The sequence below is a fragment of the Scyliorhinus torazame genome, unplaced genomic scaffold, assembly GCF_047496885.1.
Source record: "Scyliorhinus torazame isolate Kashiwa2021f unplaced genomic scaffold, sScyTor2.1 scaffold_333, whole genome shotgun sequence".
NCBI lineage: Eukaryota > Metazoa > Chordata > Chondrichthyes > Carcharhiniformes > Scyliorhinidae > Scyliorhinus > Scyliorhinus torazame.
This window is the reverse complement of record NW_027308060.1, coordinates 151,339-177,056: the sequence shown is the minus strand read 5'-3', so window position 1 is coordinate 177,056 and position 25,718 is coordinate 151,339. Positions and strand designations below refer to the sequence as shown.

Below are 25,718 nucleotides of genomic sequence, written 5' to 3'. Positions count from 1 at the left end.
TACCATACACAGTGTTATACAGGGGCAGACCAATACATAGAACATTACAGCACAGAACAGGCCCTTCGGCCCTCAATGTTGTGCCGAGCATTGTCCGAAACCAAGATCAAGCTATTCCACTCCCTGTCATTCTGGTGTGATCCATGTGCCTATCCAATAATCGCTTGAAAGTTGCTAAAGTGTCCGACTCCACTATCACAGCAGGCAGTCCATTTCACACCCTAACCACTCTCTGAGTAAAGAATCTACCTCGGACATCCCTCCTATATCTCCCACCCTGAACCTTATAGTTATGCCCCCTTGTAACAGCTACACCCACCCGAGGAAATAGTCTCTGAACGTCCACTCTATCTATCCCCCTCATCATCTTATAAACCTCTATTAAGTCACCTCTCATCCTCCTCCGCACCAAAGAGAAAAGCCCTAGCTCCCTCAACCTTTCCTCATAAGACCTACCCTCCAATCCAGGCAGCATCCTGGTAAATATCCTTTGCACTCTTTCCAATGCTTCCACATCCTTCCTATAGTGAGGTGACCAGAACTGTACACAATTCTCCAAATGTGGTCTCACCAGGGTCATGTACAGTTGCAGCATAACCCTGCGGCTCTTAAACTCAAGCTCCCTGTTAATAAACGCTAACACACTATAGGCCTGCTTCATGGCTCTATCCGCTTGAGTGGCAACCTTGAGAGATCTGTGGACATGAACCCCAAGATCTCTCTGTTCCTCCACATTCCTCAGAACCCTGCCGTTGACCCTGTAATCCGCATTCAAATTTTTTCTACCAAAATGAATCACCTCGCACTTATCAGGGTTAAACTCCATCTGCCATTTTTCGGCCCAGCTCTGCATCCTATCAATGTCTCTTTGCAGCCTACAACAGCCCTCCACCTCATCCACTATTGCACCAATCTTGGTGTCATCAGCAAATTTACTGACCCACCCTTCAGCCCCCTCCTCCAAGTCATTGATAAAAATCACAAATAGCAGAGGACCCAGCACTGATCCCTGTGGTACACCGCTGGTAACTGGTCTCCAGTCTGAAAATTTTCCATCCACCACCACCCTCTGTCTTCTATGTGATAGCCAGTTACTTATCCAATTGGCCAAATTTCCCTCTATCCCACACCTCCTTACTTTCTTCATAAGCCGACCAAGGGGAACCTTATCAAACGCCTTACTAAAATCCATGTATATGACATCAACTGCTCTACCTTCATCTACACACTTAGTTACCTCCTCAAAGAATTCAATCAAATTTGTGAGGCAAGACTTGCCCTTCACGAATCCGTGTTGACTATCCCGGATTAAGCTGCATCTTTCCAAATGGTCATAAATCCTATCCTTCAGGACCTTTTCCATTAACTTACCGACCACCGAAGTAAGACTAACCGGCCTATAATTACCAGGGTCATTCCTATTCCCTTTCTTGAAAAGAGGAACAACATTACAATGAGGACCCAAAGATCAAAGCCAAAGGCTCTGCAATCTCATCCCTTGCCTCCCAAAGAATCCTTGGATATATCCCATCTGGCCCAGGGGACTTGTTGACCCTAAGGTTTTTCAAAATTGCTAATACATCCTTCCTCAGAACATCTACCTCCTCCAGCCTACCCGTCTGTATCACTCTCATCCTCAAAAACATGGCCCCTCTCCTTGAACACTGAAGCAAAGTATTCATTCAACACCTCTCCTATTTCTTCTGACTCCATGCACAAGTTCCCACTACTGTCCTTAACCGGCCCTAACCTCACCCAGGTCATTCTTTTATTTCTCACATAAGAGTAAAAAGCCTTGGGGTTTTCCTTGATCCAACCCGCCAAGGACTTCTCATGCCCCCTCCTAGCTCTCATAAGCCCTTTTTTTTAGCTCATTCCTTGCTACCTTGTAACCCTCAAGCAACCCAACTGAACCTTGTTTTCACATCCTTACATACGCTTCCTTTTTCCTCTTGACAAGACATTCAACCTCTTTTGTGAACCATGGTTCCCTCACACGGCCATTTCCTCCCTGCCTGACAGGGGCATACCTATCAAGGACACGCAGTATTTGTTCCTTGAACAAGCTCCACTTTTCATTTGTGCCTTTCCCTGACAGTTTCTGTTCCCATCTTATGCTCCCTAATTCTTGCCTAATCGCATCATAATTACCCCTCCCCCAATTATAAACCTAGCCATGCCGCATGGCCCTATCCCTCTCCATTGCAATAGTGACACCGAATTGTGGTCACTATCTCCAAAGTGCTCTCCCACAAACAAATCTAACACTTGGCCCGGTTCATTACCCAGTACCAAATCCAATGTGGCCCCCCCTCTTGTCGGCCTATCCACATATTGTGTGAGGAAACCCTCCTGCACACACTGTACAAAAACTGCCCCATCCGAACTGTTCGACCTATAGAGGTTCCAATCAATATTTGGAAAGTTAAAGTCACCCATGACAACTACCCCGAGACCTCCACACCTATCCATAATCTGTTTTGCAATTTCTTCCTCCACATCTCTATTACTATTTGGGGGCCTATAGAAAACTCCTAACAATGTGACCGCTCCTTTCCTATTTCTAACTTCGGCCCATATTACCTCAGTAGGCAGATGCCCTTCAAACTGCTTTTCTGCAGCCGTTAAACTATCCTTGTTTAAAATGCTACTCCTCCACCTCTTTTACCACTTCCCTACTCTTACTGAAACATCTATACCCCGGACCTTCCAACAACCATACCCAGTGTTATACAGAGACAGACCGATACCATACCCTAGTGTTATACAGAGACAGACCAGTACCATATCCCAGTGTTATACAGTGACAGACCAGTACCATATCCCAGTGATATGCAGTGACAGACCAGTACCATATCCCAGTGTTATACAGAGACAAACCAGTACCATATCCCAGTGTTATACAGAGACAGACCAGTACCATATCCCAGTGTTATACAGAGACAGACCAATACCATATCCCAGTGTTATGCAGTGACAGACCAGTACCATATCCCAGTGTTATACAGAGACAGACCAGTACCATATCCCAGTGTTATACAGAGACAGACCAGTACCATATCCCAGTGTTAAACAGAGACAGACCAGTACCATATCCCAGTGTTATATGATGATAGACCAGTACCATATCCCAGTGTTATACAGAGACAGACCAGTCCATATCCCAGTGTTATACAGAGACAGACCAGTACCATATGCCAGTGTTATACAGAGACAGACTAGTACCATACCCCGGTGTTATACAGAGACAGACCAGTACCATATCCCAGTGTTATAAAGGATCACACCAGTACCATACCCCAGTGTAATACAGGGTTCCACCAGTACCGTACCCAGTGTTATACAGGGTCCCACCAGTACCATACCCAGTGTTATACAGGGTTCCACCAGAACCATACCCAGTGTTATACAGGGTTCCACCAGAACCATACCCAGTGTTATACAGGGTTCCACCAGAACCATACCCAGTGTTATACAGGGTTCCATCAGAACCATACCCAGTGTTATACAGGGTCACACCAGAACCATACCCAGTGTTATACAGGGTCACACCAGAACCATACCCAGTGTTATACAGGGTTCCACCAGAACCATACCCAGTGTTATACAGGGTTCCACCAGAACCATACCCAGTGTTATACAGGGTTCCACCAGAACCATACCCAGTGTTATACAGGGTCACACCAGTGCCATACCGCAGTGTTATACAGGGACAGACCAGTACCATATCCCAGTGCTATACAGGGACAGAGCTATCGCACAATCTGGCTTACCTGCAATTCATAAACTCGCACCAGTTTGTCCAAGCAGGCGGTCACCATCACCTTACCCAGGATGTTTACGACGGTGACAGCGTGGTTGTGACCTTTATAGATCCGCACAAGTTCTCCAGTCTGTGAGAAAAGAAAGGGCAAAAGTTTGTTAGGTTATTTTGGAATGCGAGCAAACTGAACGATCTTCCATAAACTAACAAACATTTGAAGCCTCTGTTCAATGAATGAGCACCGCATCCACATGGACATTTTCTCCGGACGTTTGCTGGTTATAGGACCATAGTCCGCAACACGTCAGCCCAGCAGCAATTTTTCTAGGACATGTGAAAACGATCTAGTCTTGGCAGGATACAGGCAAGATCAACCCCCTTCTCAGCCAGCATACACACACAGGGAGGACACTAGATGCCAGCTGTGGTTCAGTGGGCAGCACTCTTACTTCTGAGTCAGAAGGTTGTGGGTTCCAGTCCCATTGCAGAGACGAAGATCATGTAGAAATGGAAAATTTTGCCTACAAACAACTAATTCAGCTCATCCTGTCTGCCAGTTAATAACAGGCTCTGCAGGGCTATGTCACTGTCCAGCTTTTGGTTTCTAGTCTTATAGATTACAGCACTTTTGAGTGTATGCCAAATTATTGTTTGAATGCAATGAGGGGTTCTACCCCTACCATCATTTCAGACAGTGAGTTCCAGACCCCCACAAAACTACTGGTTAAAAAATTACACCACTTCGTACCATCAGCAAACTTCTTACTCATTTCCTCCACGATAAAACATTGATTATATACCACGAACAGCAAGGGGACACACAATCGAGGCGGACATCAGCAAGTAATTCGGAAAGCTGATAAAATGTTGCTATTTATTGCAAGGGGTATTGAATACCAGAGCAGGGAAGTTATGCTTCGGTTGTACAGGACATTGTGAGATCACATCTGGAGTATTGTGTACAGTGTGGATCTATTTTAGGAAGGATGCAAATGTGCTGGATGCAGTTTAGAGAAGGTTTACTGGACTAACACCTGAAATAGGCAGGTTGCCTTCTGAGGAAAGGCTGGGGTTTAGGAGAGTAAGTAGCAACTTGACTGAAACATATAAGGTCTTGAGGTGCCTTGACTGAGTAGATGTGGAGAGGATGTTTCCTCTTGTGAGAAGACCTAGAATTAGGGGTAACTGTTAAAAATAAAGGATCGCCCAATTAACACAGATGAGGATATTTCTTTTTCCTCACAGCGTCTCGAGTCTTTCAAACTCTCTTCCTCAAAATGTGGTGGTGGAAGAAGTCTTTGAATATTTTAAAGGCATAGCTAGATAGATTCTTAATAAGCAATGGATGAAAGGTTATCGAGGTAGGCAGGAATGTGGGGATGGGGTTACCATCAGATCAGTAATGATCTTATTGAATGACAAAGCAGGCTCGAGGGCCGAGTGGCCTACTTCTGCTCCTAACTCACACGCTTGTATTCCAATCCGGTACGGAGTGCTGCACTGCCACAGATGCTGTCTTCTGAGGCCCCTTCCGCCCTTTCAGGTGGATTATGAAAGATATTGACCACAGAATGTCCCCAAAACACTTTGCAGCCAATTAAGTATGTCTGAAGTGCAGAGTAGAATAGAATATAGAGCTTTATTGTCCATGCAGAAATGGACATTTGTCTTTGGCATCACCTCCAATTGGCCATCCGAGGCATCTGCGCTTTCAGAGAAGCGACCTGATTGCTATGCCTCGAAAGGGCCACCTCCATACCTTGTATCATGTCACCATGTGCCTTTACCGTTTAGTTGGTCCTCTCCAATGCCAAACGAATGGGAGCCCAAGGCCTCTTCCATCGATTTGCAGAAGTCCCCCGACACAACCCGCCAGCGCTCGTCAAATTCTGCCATGGTGCTAGTAACCAAAGTGGCCGGAGTCACAGAGGCTGCCTCCGCCATTTTCTCCCCAAGGAGCCCCAAGGAGCCTCTGAATTGATCGACGAACTTCTACTTCCAGGTTTTTTGAGTTTTCTAGGCATTTTACCTATGTAGGTACCTTGTTCCTGTTAAACAAGTGAGCTTTTAAACAAAAATACCCCAAAACTAAATGAAGGGAATTAAAAGAACAGTCCCCAAGTGGGAGCCACCTCGTGCACGTCTTCCCTCTACAAAATGCAACGGGAAGTCAAGAAATATAGGTCATTTCAAGTACAATCTCGGGTTAAATTTGGTCACATGCCTTTGTTAGTTCTGGGTTGCTGAGGCAATTTACATCACTGTTGCCTGGCTAATGTTGCCTGGCTTATGTCTCCCAGCTCAGCAAAGGCTGTGAAGCAACCTGACGCTGTTCTATTCTGTACAGCATTAAACCAATGTTGCAGTGCATATTACCAGAGAATGGAGTCTAACTAGCGCCTCCAATCAAAGCTCATTAACTCACACATTAGGGTTTATTCCAGAAAGTCAGAGGCTCTGAGAAAAGACAAAGCAACCAGCAGGTTACCGTTTTCTAAGCAACCTGGATAAGGCTAGTTTGAAATACCACGCAAACACATTAAGGAGTGCATATTTGAATTACAAACAACACTTACATGGATGTTGTGAGCATGTACAGACTGGTCACTGGAACCACTGAAAACCAAGTCATTTATCACCTGAAAAGACAAAAAAAGGTCACTTCCTAACAGCTACTTGCACAATCCGCAGCACCTTGCCACTTCCCATCCCCGCCAGGCCAGACAGCACTCTCCGCGCTCCCGTCTCTGGCCAGACAGTATCCTCCGCACTCCCACCTCCATGCGTGCACACACATCACGCTCCACACTCCCACCTCCATGCGTGCACACACATCACCCTCCACACTCCCATCACCATGCGTGCACACACATCACCCTCCACACTCCAGTCTCCATGCATGCACACACATCACCCTCCACACTCCCGTCTCCATGCATGCACACACATCACCCTCCACACTCCCGTCTCCATGCGTGCACACACATCACCCTCCACACTCCCGTCACCATGCGTGCACACACATCACCCTCCACACTCCCGTCTCCATGCGTGCACACACATCACCCTCCACACTCCCGTCACCATGCGTGCACACACATCACCCTCCACACTCCCGTCTCCATGCGTGCACACACCCCACATTCCGCACTCCCACCTCCATGCGTGCACACACATCACCCTCCACACTCCTGTCTCCATGCGTGCGCACACATCACCTTCTGCACTCCCACCTCCATGCATGTACAAGAACCCTCCGTACTCCCACCTCCATGCGTGCACACACATCACCCTCCACACTCCCGTCACCATGCGTGCGCACACATCACGCTCCACACTCCCGTCTCCATGCGTGCACACACATCACGCTCCACACTCCCGTCTCCATGCGTGCACACACATCACCTTCCGCACTCCCACCTCCATGTGTGCACACAGTACCCTCCACAATCCCACCTCCATGCGTGCACATACAGCACCTTCCGCGCATCCATCTCCACGTGTGCACACAGCACCCTCCACCCTTCCGTCTCCATGCATGTACACACAACACCCGCCACACACCTATCTCCAAGTGTGCACACAGCACCCTCCGCTCTTCCGTCTCCATGCATTCACACACAGCATCCATCACACTCCTGTCTTTATGTGTGCACATACAGCACCATCCGCACTACTGTCGCCATGCAAGTACACACAGCAACCTCCACCCTCCCATCTTCATGCATGCACACACAGTATTCCTTCCGTCACACAAAAGAAGAACACCCGTTTCCTTACAACACAAGGAACTCTTCGCGCTCCCCTCACACACCCACCAACGGCTTCAATATTTTGCCAGCCATACCTTCATGCACAGGACAGTCTTGGTGTGACCTTCCAACGTCCTGAGCAATAACCCGTTCTTGGCATCGCGAACACTGATGGTGCAATCGTATGATCCGACTAATAGCAGTCTTCGTGATCCCTCCTGTGCTGTTGCCAAACAGCTGACTGCTCGCGGGCCGTGACAGTCAAACACATCCAGCTGCTTCTTATTCTGAGGAAGGAGAAATGGGACAGAAGACTCAGAGTGCCTTGTACACAATGGATTGGAAAGTAATGATCACTGCTCATGTTTACCAAGTTATAGGAACACACAAACAGACCATTCGGCTTATCACGTCTGCCCTGGCTGGTTCTCTCCAGAGGTCACCTAATCCTGTTTACCTTCCAATCCTTTAATATTCCCCTTTTCTGAAGCAACCATCCACTTACTGGGAACTCTTAGAATGCACTCATGGAAGTGAAGGTTTTAAAGTAGTGAGTTTTGAAGATGAGAATTGAGGCGAGTTAGATGAGTGGAGTTAAGAATGTAAACAGTGAAGAGGAGTTGGGAGGGGAGCTGGAAACTGAACTGTGAGAAAAAGCTTTGAAAAGGGTAAATGCAACCTCGTCCTGTGCTAGACTCAGCTTGATTCAGTTCAAGGTAGTCCACAGGACCCACATAACTGTAGCCCCGATGAGTCGGTTCTTCGAGGAGGTGGAGGTCAGAGGTGGGCAGTGTGGGGTAGCTCGGCCAACCATGTTCATATGTTTTGGGCATGTCCGAAACCGAGGGAATTCTGGCAGGGATTTGCAGATATTGGGTGGGATTCTCCGACCCCCCCGCCGGGTCGGAGAATCGCCAGGGGTCGGCGTGAATCCCGCCCCCGTTGTCCTCTGAATTCTCTGCCCCCCCCAAAAAAACGCCCCGGCGTGAATCGCGCCGCCCTCCTCGGAGAATGTCGGGGACCGGCATGACTCAATGGGCCCCGGGGCCGCCCGAATTCTCCGGGCCGCGATGGGCCGAAGTCCCGCCCGTTTAACGAGGGTCCCGCTGGTGTAAATCAAGGTAGGTCCCTACTGGCGGGACCCAGCTCCATGGGCGGCCTCCGGGGGGATCTGGCCCCAGGAGGTGCCCCCACAGTGGCCTGGCCCGCGATCGTGGTCCATACAGGTAATTGGGGATGGAGCAGGAGAAGTGGGGTACGTGGTCTATTGTTTGTTGTTATTTTAGGGGGTATTTTGTGCGTCGACCCGCACGGTTGTTTTAGAAATGTCAATATGTTAAATTGTGAAAATTACAAATGCTTCAATAAAATATTTTGAAAAAAAAAAGAATGTGAACAGTTAAGCAAGATCAGTAAAAGTGGCGATGCTCATGGATAAGGCCATGGAAAGGACAACTACAACTCTTGTTTAGGTATAGAATACAGTGTCAAGGAAACAGCTTAAAGTTTGTACAAGATCACTTAGGCCACAGTTGGAGTAGGATATGCATACCCGAGCCCCCATCGGAAGATGCATCAAACAAGCGGAGGTCACTGGTTCAGAACGCTGACTCCTTCTGCCTAAATCCCCAGCATGTTTGCCTAATTCAGGCTTCTCAATGTGTTGATCCTCTTCCCCTCCCCCTGATCTACTTTCTATTCATCAATATATTTCAGCCTACCTTCTGCTTTAGCACTGTGCGTTTGTCACTGTGAGATCATGGATAATAAAGAAATGGCAGATTTTCCTTTTGCCAGTGAGGACATGATGGGCTGGGTGACCTTTCTATGGTCCTAAGATAGGCACATCGCCAAAATCAACCACAGGGTATTAACTTTTTTTTTATAAATGCGTTTTATTACAAACATGTATCAAAACAGGTTACAGCAAATAAACACCCCGGGAAACATACTTCCCATCAATCAACTATACAGTCTGGACAAAGGTTTTCCCCTTTTTCACCCCCCCCCCCAAGCCGGCGACGAACAGCTCCTCAAGCACGGTCACCTTTTCTCAAACCCCTCTGCAGAGCCCCTTAACTCATACTTTGTCTTCTCCAACCGCAGGAAGTCGTACAGGTCACCAAACCAAGCTGCTACCCCCGGTGGTGATGCCGCCATGCAGAGAGGCGAAGGCCACGACATTGGCCTTCCTCCTCTCCATGAGCTTCGGCTTCTCTGAAACCCCAAATATCGCCACCAACGGTCCGGGTCCACCTCCTCCTCCACTATCCTGGCTAAGACCGCGAACACACCCGCCCAGAATCTTCCCAATTTTTCGCAACTCCAAAACATATGCGTGTGATTCGCTGGCCCCCGCCCACACCTCTCAAGGTGCAGGCAGGGAGATGGGTGACCACCAGAAGGGGCAGTCAGTGCAGGAATCCCCTGTGGTTGTCCCCCTCTCGAACAGGTATACCTCTTTGGATACTGTTGGGGGGAATAGCCTATCAGGGAAAACAGCAGCAGCCAGAGCAGTGGCACCACGGCTGGCTCTGATGTTCAGCAGGGAAGGTCAAAGTGCAGAAAAGCAATAGTCATAGAGGACTCGATAGTCAGGGGCACAGATATGCGCTTCTGTGGACGTGAAATAGACTCCAGGATGGCATGTTGCCTGCCTGGTGCCAGGGTCCAGGATGTCTCCGAATGGGTAGCGGGCATCCTGAAGGAGGGAGGGCAAACAGGCAGAGGTCGTTGTACATATTGGTACTAACGACATAGGCAGGAAGGGGCATGAGGTCCTGCAGCAAGAGTTCAGGGAGCTAGGCAGAAAGTTAAAAGACAGGACCTCTAGGGTTGTAATCTCGGGATTACTCCCTGTGCCACGTGCCAGTGAGGCTAGAAATAGGAAGATAGAGCAGCTAAACACGTGGCTAAACAGCTGGTGTAGGAGGGAGGGTTTCTGTTATTTGGAGCTCTTCCGGGGCAGGTGTGACCTGCATAAGGAGGACGGGTTGCATCTAAACTGGAGAGGCATTAATATCCCGGCCGCGAGGTTTGCTGGTGTCACACGGGAGGGTTCAAACTAGTATGGAAGGGGGGTGGAGCAATAGGTCAGAAGGTGAAAAAATTGAGGGAGAACTAGGGAATAGGGCCAGTATGGCTTTGAGGAAGAGCAGGCATGGAGATGTTGCTGAAAACAGCGGGACTGGTGGCCTGAAGTGCATATGTTTTAATGCAAGAAGTATAACAGGTAAGGCAGATGAATTTAAGAGCTTGGATTAGTACTTGGAACTATGATGCTGTTGCCATTACAGAGACCTGGTTGAGGGAAGGACAGGATTGGCAGCTAAACGTCCCAGGATTTAGATGTTTCAGGCGGGATAGAGGGGGATGTAAAAGGGGTGGAAGAGTTGCGTTACTGGTTAGGGAGAATATCACAGCTGTACTGCAGGAGGACACCTCAGAGGGCAGCATGGCTATATGGGTAGAGATCAGGAATCAGAAGGGTGCAGTCACAATGTTGGAGGTTTACTACAGGCCACCCAACAGCCAGCGCGAGATAGAGGAGCAGATAGGTAGACAGATTTTGGAAAGGAGTAAAAGCAACAGGGTTGTTGTGCTGGGAGACTTCAACTTCACCAATATTGACTGGGACTCACTTAGTGCTAGGTAGGGGCTTGGATAGGGCAGAGTTTGTAAGGAGATCCAGGAGGGGGTTCTTAAAACAATATGTAGATAGTCCAACTAGGGAAGAGGCTACACTGGACCTGGTATTGGGGAATGAGCCTGGCCAGGTGGTAGAAGTTTCAGTAGGGGAGCATTTCGGGAACAGTGACCACAATTCAGTAAGTTTTAAAGTGCTGGTGGACAAGGATAAGAGTGGTCCTAGGACGAATGTGCTAAATTGGGGGAAGGCTAATTATAACAATATTAGGCAGGAGCTGAAGAACCTAGATTGGGGGCGGATGTTTGAATGTAAATCAACATCTGACATGTGGGAGGCTTTCAAATGTCAGTTGTAATGAATTCAGGACCGGCAGGTTCCTGTGCGGAAGAAGGATAAATACGGCAAATTTCAGGAACATTTGATAACGAGAGATATTGTAGGCCTCGTCAAAAAGAAAAAGGAGGCATATTTCAGGGCTAGAGCCTGTGTGGAAGGAAAGTAGGAAGGAACTTAAGGAGTCAGGGGGGCTAAAAGGGGTCGCGAAAAGTAATTGGCAAATAGGGTGGGCCCACTGAAGGACAAGCGAGGGAATCCATGTGTGGAGCCAGAGGAAATGGGCGAGGTACTAAATGAATACTTTGCATCAGTATTCACCAAAGAGAAGGAATTAGTGGATGTTGAGTCTGGAGAAGTGTGTGTAGATATCCTGGGTCACATTGAGATCCAAAAAGACGAGGTGTTGGGCGCCTTGAAAAATATTAAGGTAGATAAGTTCCCAGGGCCTGATGGAATCTACCCCAGAATACTGAAGGAGACTAGAGAGGAAATTGCTGAGGCCGTGACAGAAATCTTTGGATCCTCACTGTCTTCAGGTGATGTCCAGGAGGACTGGAGAATAGCCAATGTTGTTCCTTTGTTTAAGAAGGGTAGCAAGGATAATCCAGGGAACTACAGGCCGGTGAGCCTTACGTCAGTGGTAGGGAAATTACTGGAGAGAATTCTTCGAGACAGGATCTACTCCCATTTGGAAGGAAAATGGATGTATTAGCGTGAGGCAGCACGGTTTTGTGAAGGGGAGGTCGTGTCTCACAAACTTGAGAAGAGTTTTTCGAGGAGGTCACAAAGATGATTGATGCAGGTAGGGCAGTGGATGTTGTCTAAATGGACTTCAGTAAGGCCTTTGACAAGGTCCCTCATGGCAGACTGGTACAAAAGGTAAAGTCACACGGGATCAGGGGTGAGCTGGCAAGATGGGTACAGAACTGGCTAGGTCATAGAAGGCAGAGACTAGTAATGGAAGGGTGCTTTTCTGATTGGAGGGCTGTGACTAGTGGTGTTCCGCCGGGATCAGTGCTGGGATCTTTGCTGTTCATAGTATATATGAATGATTTGGAGGAAAATGTAACTGGTCTGATTAGTAAGTTTGCAGACGACACAAAGGTTGGTGGAATTGCGGATAGCGATGAGGACTGTCAGAGGATACAGCAGGATTTAGATCGTTTGGAGACTTGGGCGGAGAGATGGCAGATGGAGTTTAATCCGGACAAATGTGAGGTAATGCATTTTGGAAGGTCTAATGCAGGTAGGGAATATACAGTGAATGGTACAACCCTCAAGAGTATTGAAAGTCAGAGAGATCTAGGTGTACAGGTCCACAGGTCACTGGAAGAGGCAACACAGGTGGAGAAGGTAGTCAAGAAGGCATACGGCCTGCTTGCATTGAGTATAAAAATTGGCAAGTCATGTTGCAGCTGTATAGAACCTTAGTTCGGCCAATTATAGTATTCAATTCTGGTCGCCACACTACCAGAAGGATGTGGAGGCTTTAGAGAGGGTGCAGAAGAGATTTACCAGAATGTTGCCTGGTATGGAGGGCATTAGCTATGAGGAGCGGTTGAATAAACTCGGGTTGTTCTCACTGGAACGATGGAGGTTGAGGGGCGACCTGATAGAGATTTACAAAATTATGAGGGGCATAGACAGAGTGGATAGTCAGAGGCGTTTTCCCAGGGTAGAGGGGTCAATTACTAGGGGGCATAGGTTTAAGGTGCAAGGGGCAAAGTTTAGAGGAGATGTACGAGGCAAGTTTTTGTTTTTTTTTTATACAGAGGGTAGTGGGTGCCTGGAACCTGCTGCCAGGTGGTGGAAGCAGGGACGATGTGGTGTTTAAGGGGCATCTTGGCAAATACATGAATAGAATGGGAATAGAGGGATACGGACCCCGGAAGTGCAGAAGATTTTAGTTTAGACGGGCAGCATGGTCGGCACAGGCTTGGAGGGCTGAAGGGCCTGTTCCTGTGCTGCACTTTTCTTTGTTCTTTGTTCTCACACTCATCTGCTACCCCTGAAAGAACCCACTCATTCTTGCCCGAGTCGTATGCACCCTGTGCGCCACCGTAAACTGTATCAGGCTCATCCTTCCACAAAAGAAGGTCCTGTTTACCCTATGCAGTGCCCCACTACATACTCCCCAATTGATCTCCCCTCCCAATTCCCCGTCCCATTTCTCCTTGATCTTCACCACCTGCTCACCTCCCTCCTCCCCCAGCCACTTGTATATATCCCCAATTCTTCCCTCCCCTTCCACATCCGGAAGCAGCAGCAGGGTGTCCCGGCAACGCAGGGAACCCCCTCCAGACCTTTCACGCAAAGTCCCTAACCTGCAGATACCTGAACACACTCCCCCTCGGCAGCTCTACCCTCGCCCTTAGCTCCTCCAGACTGGCGAACCCTTCCTCCAAATACAGATCCTTCACCTTGACCAGCCCCACTTCCCTCCACCTCCTGTATACACTATCCATCCCCCCATCTCAAACCCATGATTCTCGCAAAGCGGCGTCACAGGGTAGTAACAAGTGAGGAAACTGCCAATATGCTGGTCATAATTTTCCGAAGCTCTTGAGACTGGACTTGTGTCTTTGGATTAGAAAATTTCAAGTGTCACTCCATTCTTTAGGAGCAAAAAAAAAACCAGAGGAACTATTGACATATCAGCTTCATTTATTATCGGAAACTGAGGGACTGAGCACTTGGACAGGTGTTAGTTGATGAAAGAGATTTGTAAATGCAAGTTTTTTTTAAAAAGAGATATTCGCATGGTGGATTTCAAGTGTCTATGAATATTAGCAATAGAGATTTCTAGTAGGCTGGGTTCCACACAACAGATTGACAAAAAAAAACCCCCACAGAATTGTAGATTATGCACCAATCAAATTCTCCAACTAATATGCTGAACAGTCTCTCTCACCGTACAAACTGCTGCTATTGCCACTCATATAAACCCTCATCTTAAGTCATTATCAATTATCAGATCCATTTCTTCTTCAAGTTCCCCATAGACTGCTCCCTAGTGGTGCTGTACCTCTCTCCTGGAGCACTGTTCAAAACCCTCCATTCAGATACTCCCCTTCTCACAGGTCCAAAGCACCCCTCAAGTCACAAATACCAGAGGCAGTGAGCAAGGGGCATTATCCTTCCTCATCTTGCTCAACCTCCTTTAACACAGTCAAGCACACCGACTTGTCCTCTGCTGTGTAACTGGGTCGGACGTCCCTCGCCAGGTTCCATCCTTAAATATCCAGCCGTAACAAAACAATCTCCAGGAATGGATTTTCCTTCTGCTCTTACAAGATGATCGCTGGAGTGCTCCCAAGATCTAAGCTCGGACCCTTCCAATTCCTCCTCTGCACGTTGGGCAATATTGTCCACAGATAAAAGGCTAACTCCCACAGATATGCTAGCAACACCCAACTCTGCCTCTTCACCAACTGTCTCAGACCAGCTGCTACTTTTATGTTGTCACACTGCGCCTTTGCCATCCAGTGTTGGATGAGCTGTGAATTGCTTAGGCTGGCTAAAATTGATTGAAGGTTTGGTGGTAAATAAACAGTGGAAACATTTAAAGGAACTCAAAATGTCCAACAGTAATACATTTCATTAAAAAACAAAAACTCAGCCAGAAAAATTCATCTGTGGCTTACTCAGGTTATGGTAGTATTAGATTAAAATTAACTTAGAATACTGCAATGGACAATAGATAGCCTGATTATGGGAGTATATTAGGAGCCAGCAAAGGACCACTAAAAAGTTGAAAAGGGAGAAAGAATACTGCAATGGACAATAGATAGCCTGATTATGGGAGTATATTAGGAACCAGCAAAGGACCACTAAAAAGTTGAAAAGGGAGAAATTAGAATGAACCATTTCTTTGAAGTAGTAACATGCCCTGTGGATAAAGGGGAGCCAGTGGATGTATTGTACTTTGATGTGACACCTTATCAAACGCGTTCTGAAAATCTATGGTTATTGCGTAAAATAAAAGCTCACGATGAAAGGGATAACATATTGGCATGGATAGAAGATTAGCTAGCTAACGGGAAACAGTAGGCATAAATGGGTCATTTTCTGGTTATCGGGATGTGACTGATGGGCCACAGTGATCAGTGCTGGGACCTCAACTCTTTACAACTGGTTTGGATGAAGGGACCAATCATATAGTTGCTAAATTTTCTGATGACACAAAGATGGGAAGAAAAGTAAGCTATGAAGACATAAGGGGGCTACAAAAGAATAGGTTAGGGGAATGGGCAAAGATCTGGAAAATGGTATAATATGGGAAAACGTAAGGTTGGCCATTTTGTCAGGAAGAATAAAAAACAAACCTTTTATCTAAATGTTGAGAGATTGCAGAGCTGACATGCAGAGGGATCTGGGTGTCCTAATGCATGAATCACAGAAGGTTAGTATGCAGCAAGTAATTAGGAAACTAACATGCTATTGGTTATTGCAAGGGTAATTGAATACAAAATAATAATAATCTTTATTAGTGTCACAAGTAGGCTTAGAAAATCCCCTAGTCGCCATACTCCAGCGCCTGTTTGGATACACAGAGGGAGAATTCAGAATGTCCAATTCACCTAACAGCGCGTCTTTCGGGACTTGTGGGAGGAAACCGGAACACCCAGAGGAAACCCACGCAGACACGGGAAGAACGTGCAGTCCGCACAGACAGTGACCCAAGCTGGGAATCGAACCAGAGTCCCAGGTGCTGTGAAGCAACAGTGCTAACAGTAGGGAGGTTATGTTTCACTTATAAAGGGCATTGTTGAGACCACATCTGGAGTAATGCACAGTATTGGTCTCCTTATTTAATGAAAGATTTAAATGCATTGGAAGCAGTTCTGCGAAAGTTTGCTAGATTGATATCTGGAATGGTTCAGTTGTCTTATGGGGACAGGTGAGGCTTGTATCCACTGGAGTTTAGCAGAGAAAGGGACAACTTGATTGAAACATAGAAGATCCTGAGGGGGTGGATGTGGGAAGGCTGTTTCCTCTTGTGGGAGAATCTAGAACTTGTGGACACTTTAAAAAAAAAAGGGTCACTCATTTAAGACAGAGAATAGGAAAAGAGTTTTCTCTTAGAGGGTTGAGAGACATTTTTGAACTCTCTTCCTCAAAAGGTAGTCTTTGAATATCTTTAAGGCAGAAGTCGATGGGTCCTTGGTAAGCAAGGGGGTGAAAGGTTACTGGGAGTAGGCAGGAATATGAAGTTGAGGTTAAGATTAGATCAGCCATGATCTTATTACATGGGGGAGCAGGTTTGAGGGTCGAGTGGCCTACTCCCACTCCTAATTCGTATGTTTGGAAAATGTTGGCCCCTTGGAAGCAGAGACAGGAGAAATTATGGAGAAATAGCAGAGAAAATTAACAAATATTTCATGTCTTTTCACAGAAGAGGACAAATTAAATACAAAATACATGATAACCAAGGGGTTAAGTAATGATGGGAAATTTAAGGGATTAAAATCCAAAAATACCCAAGACCTACATCCTAGGGTTCTAAAAGAGATGGAAGTAGAGATGGTGGATGGACTGGTTATGATTTTCCAAAAATCCCTGGAATTTGGAATGGTCCCTGCAGATTGGAATTAATAGATATTTCTATTCAAGAAAGAAGTGAGAAATAAAACGGGGAAGGTCTGTTAGCCTGTAGTCTTCGGATAGTGCTGCAATCTACCATGAAGAAAGTCTTAACGTTGAAAATCATAGTATCAAAGTCAACATGATTTTACGGGAAGCAACAGTGGTTGATTGGAAAATTCATTGTTGATTTGAGGATGCAACTAGAAGGATAGATAAAGAGGAACCAGTAGATGCTGTATATTTGGATTCCAAAGGCATTCAATAAGATGCCACACAAACGTTTACGGGTAAATGGAGTTGGAGAGGAATACATTACCATAGATTGAGGATGAGTTACCAGATGGGTAGTAGAGAATAAGGATAAACAGAATGTTCAAGTTGGCAGGCTCTGACTAGTGGAGTGCTGCAAGGATCAGTGCTGGGGTCTCAACTATTTACATCTATACAAATACTTAGGTGACGTGATCAAGAGTATTGTATCTAATATACGAATAAGGAGCAGCAGTAGCTCATTCAGCTCCTCGATCCTGTCCCACCATTTAATAAGATCATGGCTCAATCATAGAAGTGCAGAAGGAGACCATTCGGCCCATCAAGTCTGCACCGGCCCTTGGAAAGAGCACCGCATCTAAGCCTACACCATTCCCTATCCCCATCACCCCACCCAATCTTTTTGGGCAATTTAGCATGGTCAATCCACCTAACCTCCACATCTTTGGACTGTGGGAGGAAACCGGAACACCCGAGGAAACCCACGCAGACATGGGGAGAAAGTGCAAACTCCGCACAGACAGTGACCCAAGCTGGAAATCGAACCTGGGACCCTGGAGCTGTGAGCAACTGTGCTAACCACTGTGCTAACCACTGTGCTACCGTGCCCCCCTGATCTGATAATCTTAAATCTGCATCCCACCTCCATAATTTATTACCCCCTCTGCTTGCAAAGAATCTATCAACCTCTGCGTTAAAATATTTACCTCTGCCTTAAAAGCTCTGCTCCCACCACCTTTTCAGGAAGAGCGTTCCAAAGGCTCACGGCCCTCAGTGAAAAGTTTTTCTCTCCAGTTTAAATGGACACCCTTTATTTTTAAACAGTGGCCCCAAGTTCTCGATTCTTCCACAGGAGGAAACATCCTCTCCACATCCATCCTGTCAAAAACCCTCAGGATCATGGAATTTTTAATAAAGTCGCTTTTACTCTTCTAAACTCCAGCGGATACAAGCGTCGCCTGTCCAACCTTTCCTCATAAGATATTTGGTAAACCTTCTCTGAACTGCTTCCAATGCATTTATATCCTTTCTTCAAGAAGGTGGCCAATACTGTACACAGCACCCAAATGTGGTTTCACAAGTGCCCTGTAAAGCTGAAGCACAGGTCAGTGAGCACAGAGGCGATGAGTAACAAAGGATTTGGTGCAAGTTACGATAGGGCAGCAGCATTTTGGATGGATTCAAACTTACGGATGGCAGGAAGCAGGAATTGGCTCAGAGAACATTAATAATAATTCCAAGGAGGAAAGCCGGGAGGAACTCCCAAGGATAAGGATGTGCCATGAAAGGCACCCAATGGAGGATACATTGGGGAGCGCACCAATGGTACATACCTTAAGGTTGAAGGTAAACACAGTGCCATTTGCCAGCCCGATGTATAGGATACGCCATCGACAGTGCATGCTCAGCACTCGGTCCGACACGGTGAACTGGTCCAGCTGCATCTTGCTCTGTTTAAAATGAAAGCAAAGTATTCACAGAAAGATCTGACTACACGTCCAGTATTTAAAATAGGGCTCCACATCGGCTATTCTTTAAAGACTGCATGAGTACACAAAGAAGGGACCTTCCCAATCTGATTTAACCTGCACCCCATTATGTCTGAAAAGCACAGGGCAGCACGGTAGCGCAGTGGTTAGCATTGCTGCCTCACGGCACCAAGGTCCCAGGTTCGACCCCAGCTTTGGATCACTGTCCGTATGGAGTTTGCACATTCTCCCCGTGTTTGCGTGAGTTTTGCCCCCACAACCCAAAGATGTGCAGGCTAGGTGGATTGGACATGCTAAATTGCTCCTTAAACAGAACAAATGAATTGGCTACTCTAATTTAAAAAAAAAAAAATGTCTGAAAAGCATTCGAGCAAAGCCAAGCCGCCATTCCTGGAGCTCTGTTTGCATATACCACGCTTGTATTCCCATGTGTATAAAGGTTTAAGAGATGATCTAATTCAAGGATTAAAGAAAATTATGATAATTATAATTATGAAGCACTTTTTCAGACAAAATTTCAGAAATGTTCATAAACGATATGCTGATATTGGGAGCCCTTTGTTCAACATAGAGAGATATGGAGTTACTGTGTGAATAACTAGGAGCCGAGATACAATTCAAGCATGAGCTAATTGGATAGGTGAAGGCCAGACTGAGCCTCATGTTGGATTGCAATCGCCTTGAGGAGCTGAATAGCCTCCCTTCTATTCCTATATTTCCTTTTGGTGTTAATGATACAGAGTTGATGGATCCATAATGTACTATTTTATGACCCACCTTCACATCATAACAGCGCACTGTATGATCACTGGATCCTGTATACAGACACGGGGTCTTCCTTTGACCGTGTACGATCACAAAACAGTTCACTTTTGTATTGTGACCCTCAAAGATACCGACACATTTCCGACTCTGAAATAGTACAAACAAGTGTAAAAGTCTTCAGGACAGGTAACTGATGATTCAAGAGGAAATGGCAGGATGAAGGCATGTTATATCCTTCATAATGCTCAAACGTAAAATGCGCAATCCCAAAAAAAATCCCAACATTGACCGGCCATTGCTGCATTGTTGATGGTCCAGAATCTTGATCAGCTTCCCAGGCTGGCCCGTTATGTTCGTTCCCTCTGCAGTAAACCCACAGGAGTTTGCGGCACAGGTGGCGATTCGCTCCATTGTGTCTGTGCTAGCTCTCAGTTCAAGCAATCACAGTGGCCCACATTCCTTCTATAGTTGTTGATTAGTGCGGCCCACACTCCTGCCATATTGTTGATTATTCTATGTCTCAAATATTTATCCAATTTTTCCCGAAACAAATACAATGGTCCTTATCAAACATTCGCTGCGGCAACCCTCTGTGCAAATAAATCCATTCGCTCTCCTCTGTGATAACGCCCAAGCCATGACTTCAGATAGCTAGGCGGTGGACAAGAGCCTAATCTTTTCATCCTTTGAGCTTTTATTCAGAGACGCATTCAAACATACATCTCCAAATCCAACACCAGGTTGTCCTATTTATAAGAGCTCAATTGAATACTAAGTTAAGGCCCGCTAGCTGAATACAGTTAAATATCCAATTAAGATACAACTTATGATCTTTGACCAGACCCCCAGCTTTTTGGTAAGATCCGGTTAGGGACCAATAACATTTTGTTTAAAGTGAACAAAGTTGGAGATTGAAGACACTTGCAGGAGAATAAAGCCACAAGATTCCATGTGTTTTGAACAAAAATAAACTTTACGATACAATGTCAGAAAGAGAAAACCACTGACAATATCTATCTTATACTTCAATATTCAGGGTTTCTATGAAATACATGTAGATTAACCAACCAACAATGGTCAAACACACCACACTGCACAATAAATGCCAAATGCAACCAAAACAGATTCCACTGATTATCCAAAACAATCACAATTTGTATGCCTCGATCAAAGGTCCTTTTTGCTCTACGGAGAACAACCCCTGCTTCTCCAACCTAACCTTGTAGCTAAATTCTCTCATGCAACTGCGACCTCAGTCAGGCACAACCGATTGCTTCCAAACCCACCTTTCAGCCAAAATCAATCACTTCTGGCTATCGTGGAGAATGCACAAAACTGTGGGGGAAGATTGCAAAACATTGGCAAAGAGAAGCCAATTTAAACAAAAAGATGAATTAAATGGTCAGTTCTCAAATCCAAACAGACAGCCCCACTGAAATCTCTCGGAAATGGCCCATACCATCAGATTGTAGACACGGACAGTTTTATCAGCAGAGCAGGTGTAGAGATGACTATTGTCTATCAGCATGGAATTCACAGCTGCCCGGTGACCCTCGAAGGTTCCCTCAGTGGGATCATCCTCGTCCACACCATCCGAGGACAACTCTAAGAAGAGAGACACATCAGCTATTACACAGAGAATCAACACATATCTGTACGTCAAAACCATCACAATTGAAGTTACAAAGGGGGGGGGAGAGAAGCGGGATGGGAGGAATAGGAGGGGAGGAAGGGAAAGAGGGCAGAGGAAGGGATGGCCGAGTGGGACGTGGGTGGAAGGGAGGAAGAGCCGAGCGGGGACGGGGGAGGGAAGAAGGGCCTAGCTGGGACAGGGGTGGGAGGAAGGGCCCAGCGGGGGTGGGGGTGGGAGGGAGGCAAGGCCGAGCAGGGAAAGGGGGTGGAGGGAGGGACGGAAAGAGAGCAGAGGGAGCGTCGGTCAAGCGGGGAGAGGAGTAAGAGGGTGGGAGTGAGGGTGGTTTGAGGGGGGTCGGAGGGCCGAGAGGGGACGTGAGAGGGAGGGCCGAGCGGGGATGGTGAGAGGGCCGAGCGGGAATAGGGCCGAGCGGGAACGGGCTGGAGAAAGGGCCGAGTGGGGACGGAGGGCTGAGCGGGGACGTGGAATGGAAGGGCAAAGCGGGGACGAGAGGGAGCACGGGGACAGATTGCTGAAACGGATTGGTGCATGGGTATGGACAGTATTGACTGGACACATGAGAATCATCTAACAGAATATGAGTGTCCTGTAATTAAACAATGTGTTTGAGACCTGATGTGTTCCTTGATCCTTTCAACGATGACCCAGGAGTCTGCGTCTCAGCCACACTGTTCAAAATGAGAAAACAAATATGGTACATTGGTCTGGAAGAGAAATGCTATTGCAATTTTACATAGAACATACAAACATAAATAGAAATAAGAACCCTTACCATGGAGTTTGAAGATGAGGTTTCAAGTCCCAGACCAGAGACTTTTTTTTAAAATATAAATTTAGCGTACTCTATTCATTTTTCCCAATTAAGGGGCAATTTAGCGTGGCCAATCCACCTAGCCTGCACATCTTTTGAGTTGTGGAGGCGAAACCCACGCAAACATGGGGAGAATGTGCAAACTCTACATGGACAGTGACCCAGAGTCGGGATCGAACCTGGGACCTTGGCGCTGTGAGGTATCAGGGCTAACCCATTGCACCACCATGCTGCCCTTCAGACCAGAGACTTGGTTGTGCAATCCACATGGACCTTCCAGTGCAGACCTTCCAGTCAGAGTTACAGTACTTCAGTTTACATGTTACGATCGGTCGAATGAATAGACATTTAGCATCTTGAGCCTGCTCCATAATTCAATAAGATCATGGTTGATCCGATTGTGGCCCTCAATAACCTTCGTTATTCAGGTATCTATCTACCTCTGCCTTAATAATATTCAATGACCCTGGCTTCACTGCACTTTGAAGCGAGTTCCAACGGTTCACTACCCTATGAAGGAAAATATTTTTCCATCTCGTTTTTAAATGGGAGGCCTCTTATTTTTAAACCACGTGCCTTAGTTTTAGACTCTTCCACGAGGTGAAAATTCTTTCAGCATCTACCCTGTCAAGTCGCCTCAGGATTTTACATGTTTCAAGATCACCTCTCAATCTACGCTCCAACGGAGATCTGTCCAACCTTCCATCAAACAATAGCCCCGCCCAATCCAAGTATCAGTCGGGAGAATCTTCTCCACACTGCTTCAAATGCATTAATACCCTTCCTTAAATACAGAGACCAAATCTGCACATCCACAGTGTGCATAATACAGCCCTCACCAACCCTGTACAACATCCCTATTTTTATTCTATTCCTCTTGCAATAAGTGACAACATTCCGTTTGCTTCCTAATTAATTGCCGTACCTGCCATCTGACTTTGTGATTAATGTGATGAACCAGGACACCCTGATCCCTCTGGGCCGCAGAGCTCTCCACTTAAATTTACTGCTTTTCTATTGTTCCTGCCAAAGTGGACTCTTATCTGTCACATTTTTGTCCACCCACGTAATCTATCTATAGCCCTTTGCAGACTCATGTCCTCTTCACAACTACTTCCCACTTATCTTTGTGACGTCAGCAAATTTAACAACTAGACATTCGATCCCTTTACCCTAGTCATTGATATCAGTTGCGAATAGTTGAGGCCCAACCACTGATCCCTGTGGCACTCCACTCATCATATTTTGCCAACCTAATAAGAACCATTTGGGCCTACTCTCTGCTTGTTAGCTAACCAATCCTCAAATTATGCTAATGGTTATCCCCTACAGCATGAGCTCTTATTTTGCACAGTAATCTTTGATGTGGCCTTCTGGATATCCAAGTACAGCGCATCCACAGGTTCTCCTTTATCCACCATGCTTGCCATTTCCTCAAAGAACTCCAATAAATTGCTCAATAAATTCCCTTTCACAAAACCAAAGTTGACTCTGCCTGATTACACTGAGATTTTCTAAATGCCGTTATAACCTTCTTGATAATAGGCTGCAGTAATTTCCTTACAACAATGGTAAGCTAGCTGGCCTATAGCTTCTTGCCTCCCCCTCCTTTCGTGAATTGTCACAATCACTATTTTCCAATCTAATGGGGACCGTTCCAGCATCTAAAGGCCCATCTGTTCTCTCATGTAGGTGTAAAAGATCCCAATGGTAGTATTAAAATATAATAATCTTTTATTGTCACAAGTAGGCATACATTAACACTGCAATGAAGTTACTTTGAAAAGCCCCTAGTCGCCACATTCCGGCGCCTGTTCGGGTACACTGAGGGAGAATTCAGAATGTCCAAATTACCCAACAGCACGTCTTTCGGGACTTGTGGGAGGAAACCGGAGCACCCGGAGGAACCCCACGCAGACACGGGGAGAACGTGCAGACTCTTCACAGACAGTGACGCAAGCCGGGAATCGAACCTGGGACCCTGGCGCTGTGAAGCAACAATGCTACCCACTGTGCTACCGTGTTGCCCTTGAGCAAGGCAGGTCTTTTGGTCTAATTTAACCCCCAATCAACATCATTGTTGGATTGCTATTTGGGTGCCCTTGTGCCCAATGTGTTTGTGCGCAAACTGGCTACTGCGTTTGCCTATATTGGAAGAGTGACTCCACTTCACAATGTACTTGATTGGCTGTAGAGCACTTTCAGACAGTCTGAGACTGTGTAAAGCACTGTACAAATACAAGCTCCATTTTTCTTTAAGAGTATTCCTCATTTTAAGGCCCTGCTCCTGAAGACGCTGACTGCTACTGGGTGCAATGGTATGTGCCTGGTGGGACTGCATCTGTACAGTACGAGGTCAATGGCAGGACACTGCTTGGTATCATAGCTGAGCTCTTCCGTATCCACTCAACTCAGCAGTAGCCAAGTCTGAGGACCCTGGTTGCAGTCTGTACAGGGGGAACATGGATTTATATAGCGTCTTTCATGTCGTAAAAAAGGTTGAGAATTATGAAACAGAACTTATTGAGCTACGAAAGGAGATATTCAGACACAAGAAAAAATGTGTTCCAATTTTGAAGGAGGAGCGAGGGAGGTTGCGAGTCAGATGGGAATTCAAAGCTTAGGGCCTTGGCAGCTGAAGGCATGATCACCAATGGTGGAGCGAATAAAATCGTAAGTATTGGATGTGTGCAGAAACCTCAGAGGATTGTGGGAGATTTCACAGGTAGGCAAAAATGAAGCCTTGGCGGGGATTGAAAAGACAAAGATGAGAATGATAAAATTGAGAGATTGCCACATTGCCAGATTACCTCTTCAAACCAAACTGAGTCTCACCTCTTGGCGATAACATTGGCACAGCTTGCCCCCATCTCGCTGGTTGAAGTCACCTCGTTATAACCCGCTTTGGGTGGATCAGTGGTACATCGACTCGGGATCAGGTGCTCCCTCTTGGATGGGCTGTCGGGCTGCTCGTCGGCCGATTCCAGAGATTCGATGGCAACCACTTCTAACTTGGGTTTGGTGACTTCCACCAGCTCCACAGAGAAATCACTGTCTGTACAGACACTTGCCATTTCGCTTTCCCCTTTAGCTCTGCCTTTTTCCTTGGGTACTGAGGTGCCCTCTGGCTCTTGGCAGATTGAGGTTGTGACCTTTTCCTTGGGAATCCTTTTGGTTTTTAGCTTGCGAGTGGGTCGACAATGCTTGTTGTCTTGCTCGGTGTCGCTGTTCTCACCTGCTTCCTCTACCCGGGGAGACTTCTTCTTCCTGAATTTCTTTTTTTTCTTTTGGCCTTTGCTCTCCGAGGGAGTCAAGGATGACTCAACCAGCTGCTCGCTTGCCCGGCTCTTCAGATCCTTCTCAGGAAAGCTTGAATCCTTCTGACACCTGCTGGCTGTCACTGGGTCACATTTTTTTGGCACAGCAAATACCTTTTTCTGCTGGGGCTCCCCAGTCTCACCTCCTGGCCGCAGTGTGAATGCTGGGGGAGCACCGCTCAGAGCCTCGTCAGGCCCACCTCTGGAGCGGTCCGCAGCCACATGCATTCCCCCAGGGTCCAGTGGTGTGAAGCCCTCAGCCAGGTGCTGGAGAGACAGCGGTAATGTGATGATAGGGAACCCCGTGGGTCTGGTTTCACCTGCA

General features: G+C 46.6%; 1 protein-coding gene across 2 annotated transcripts in view; it reads right to left on the bottom strand.

Moving 5' to 3' along the window:
• The window catches only part of LOC140406169 (zinc finger protein 106-like), a 125,809-nt gene that overhangs the window by 13,373 nt on the left and 86,718 nt on the right, over positions 1-25,718 (bottom strand). For both annotated transcript variants that reach the window (XM_072494304.1, XM_072494305.1), the window contains 8 exons: positions 24,912-25,713; positions 21,878-21,933; positions 21,071-21,216; positions 19,624-19,758; positions 18,691-18,807; positions 7,611-7,802; positions 6,340-6,402; positions 3,774-3,893 (listed from right to left, as the gene is read on the bottom strand). In XM_072494304.1, coding sequence (XP_072350405.1) covers positions 3,774-3,893; positions 6,340-6,402; positions 7,611-7,802; positions 18,691-18,807; positions 19,624-19,758; positions 21,071-21,216; positions 21,878-21,933; positions 24,912-25,713 — 1,631 coding nt within the window. The remainder of the gene's footprint in view (positions 1-3,773; positions 3,894-6,339; positions 6,403-7,610; positions 7,803-18,690; positions 18,808-19,623; positions 19,759-21,070; positions 21,217-21,877; positions 21,934-24,911; positions 25,714-25,718) is intronic.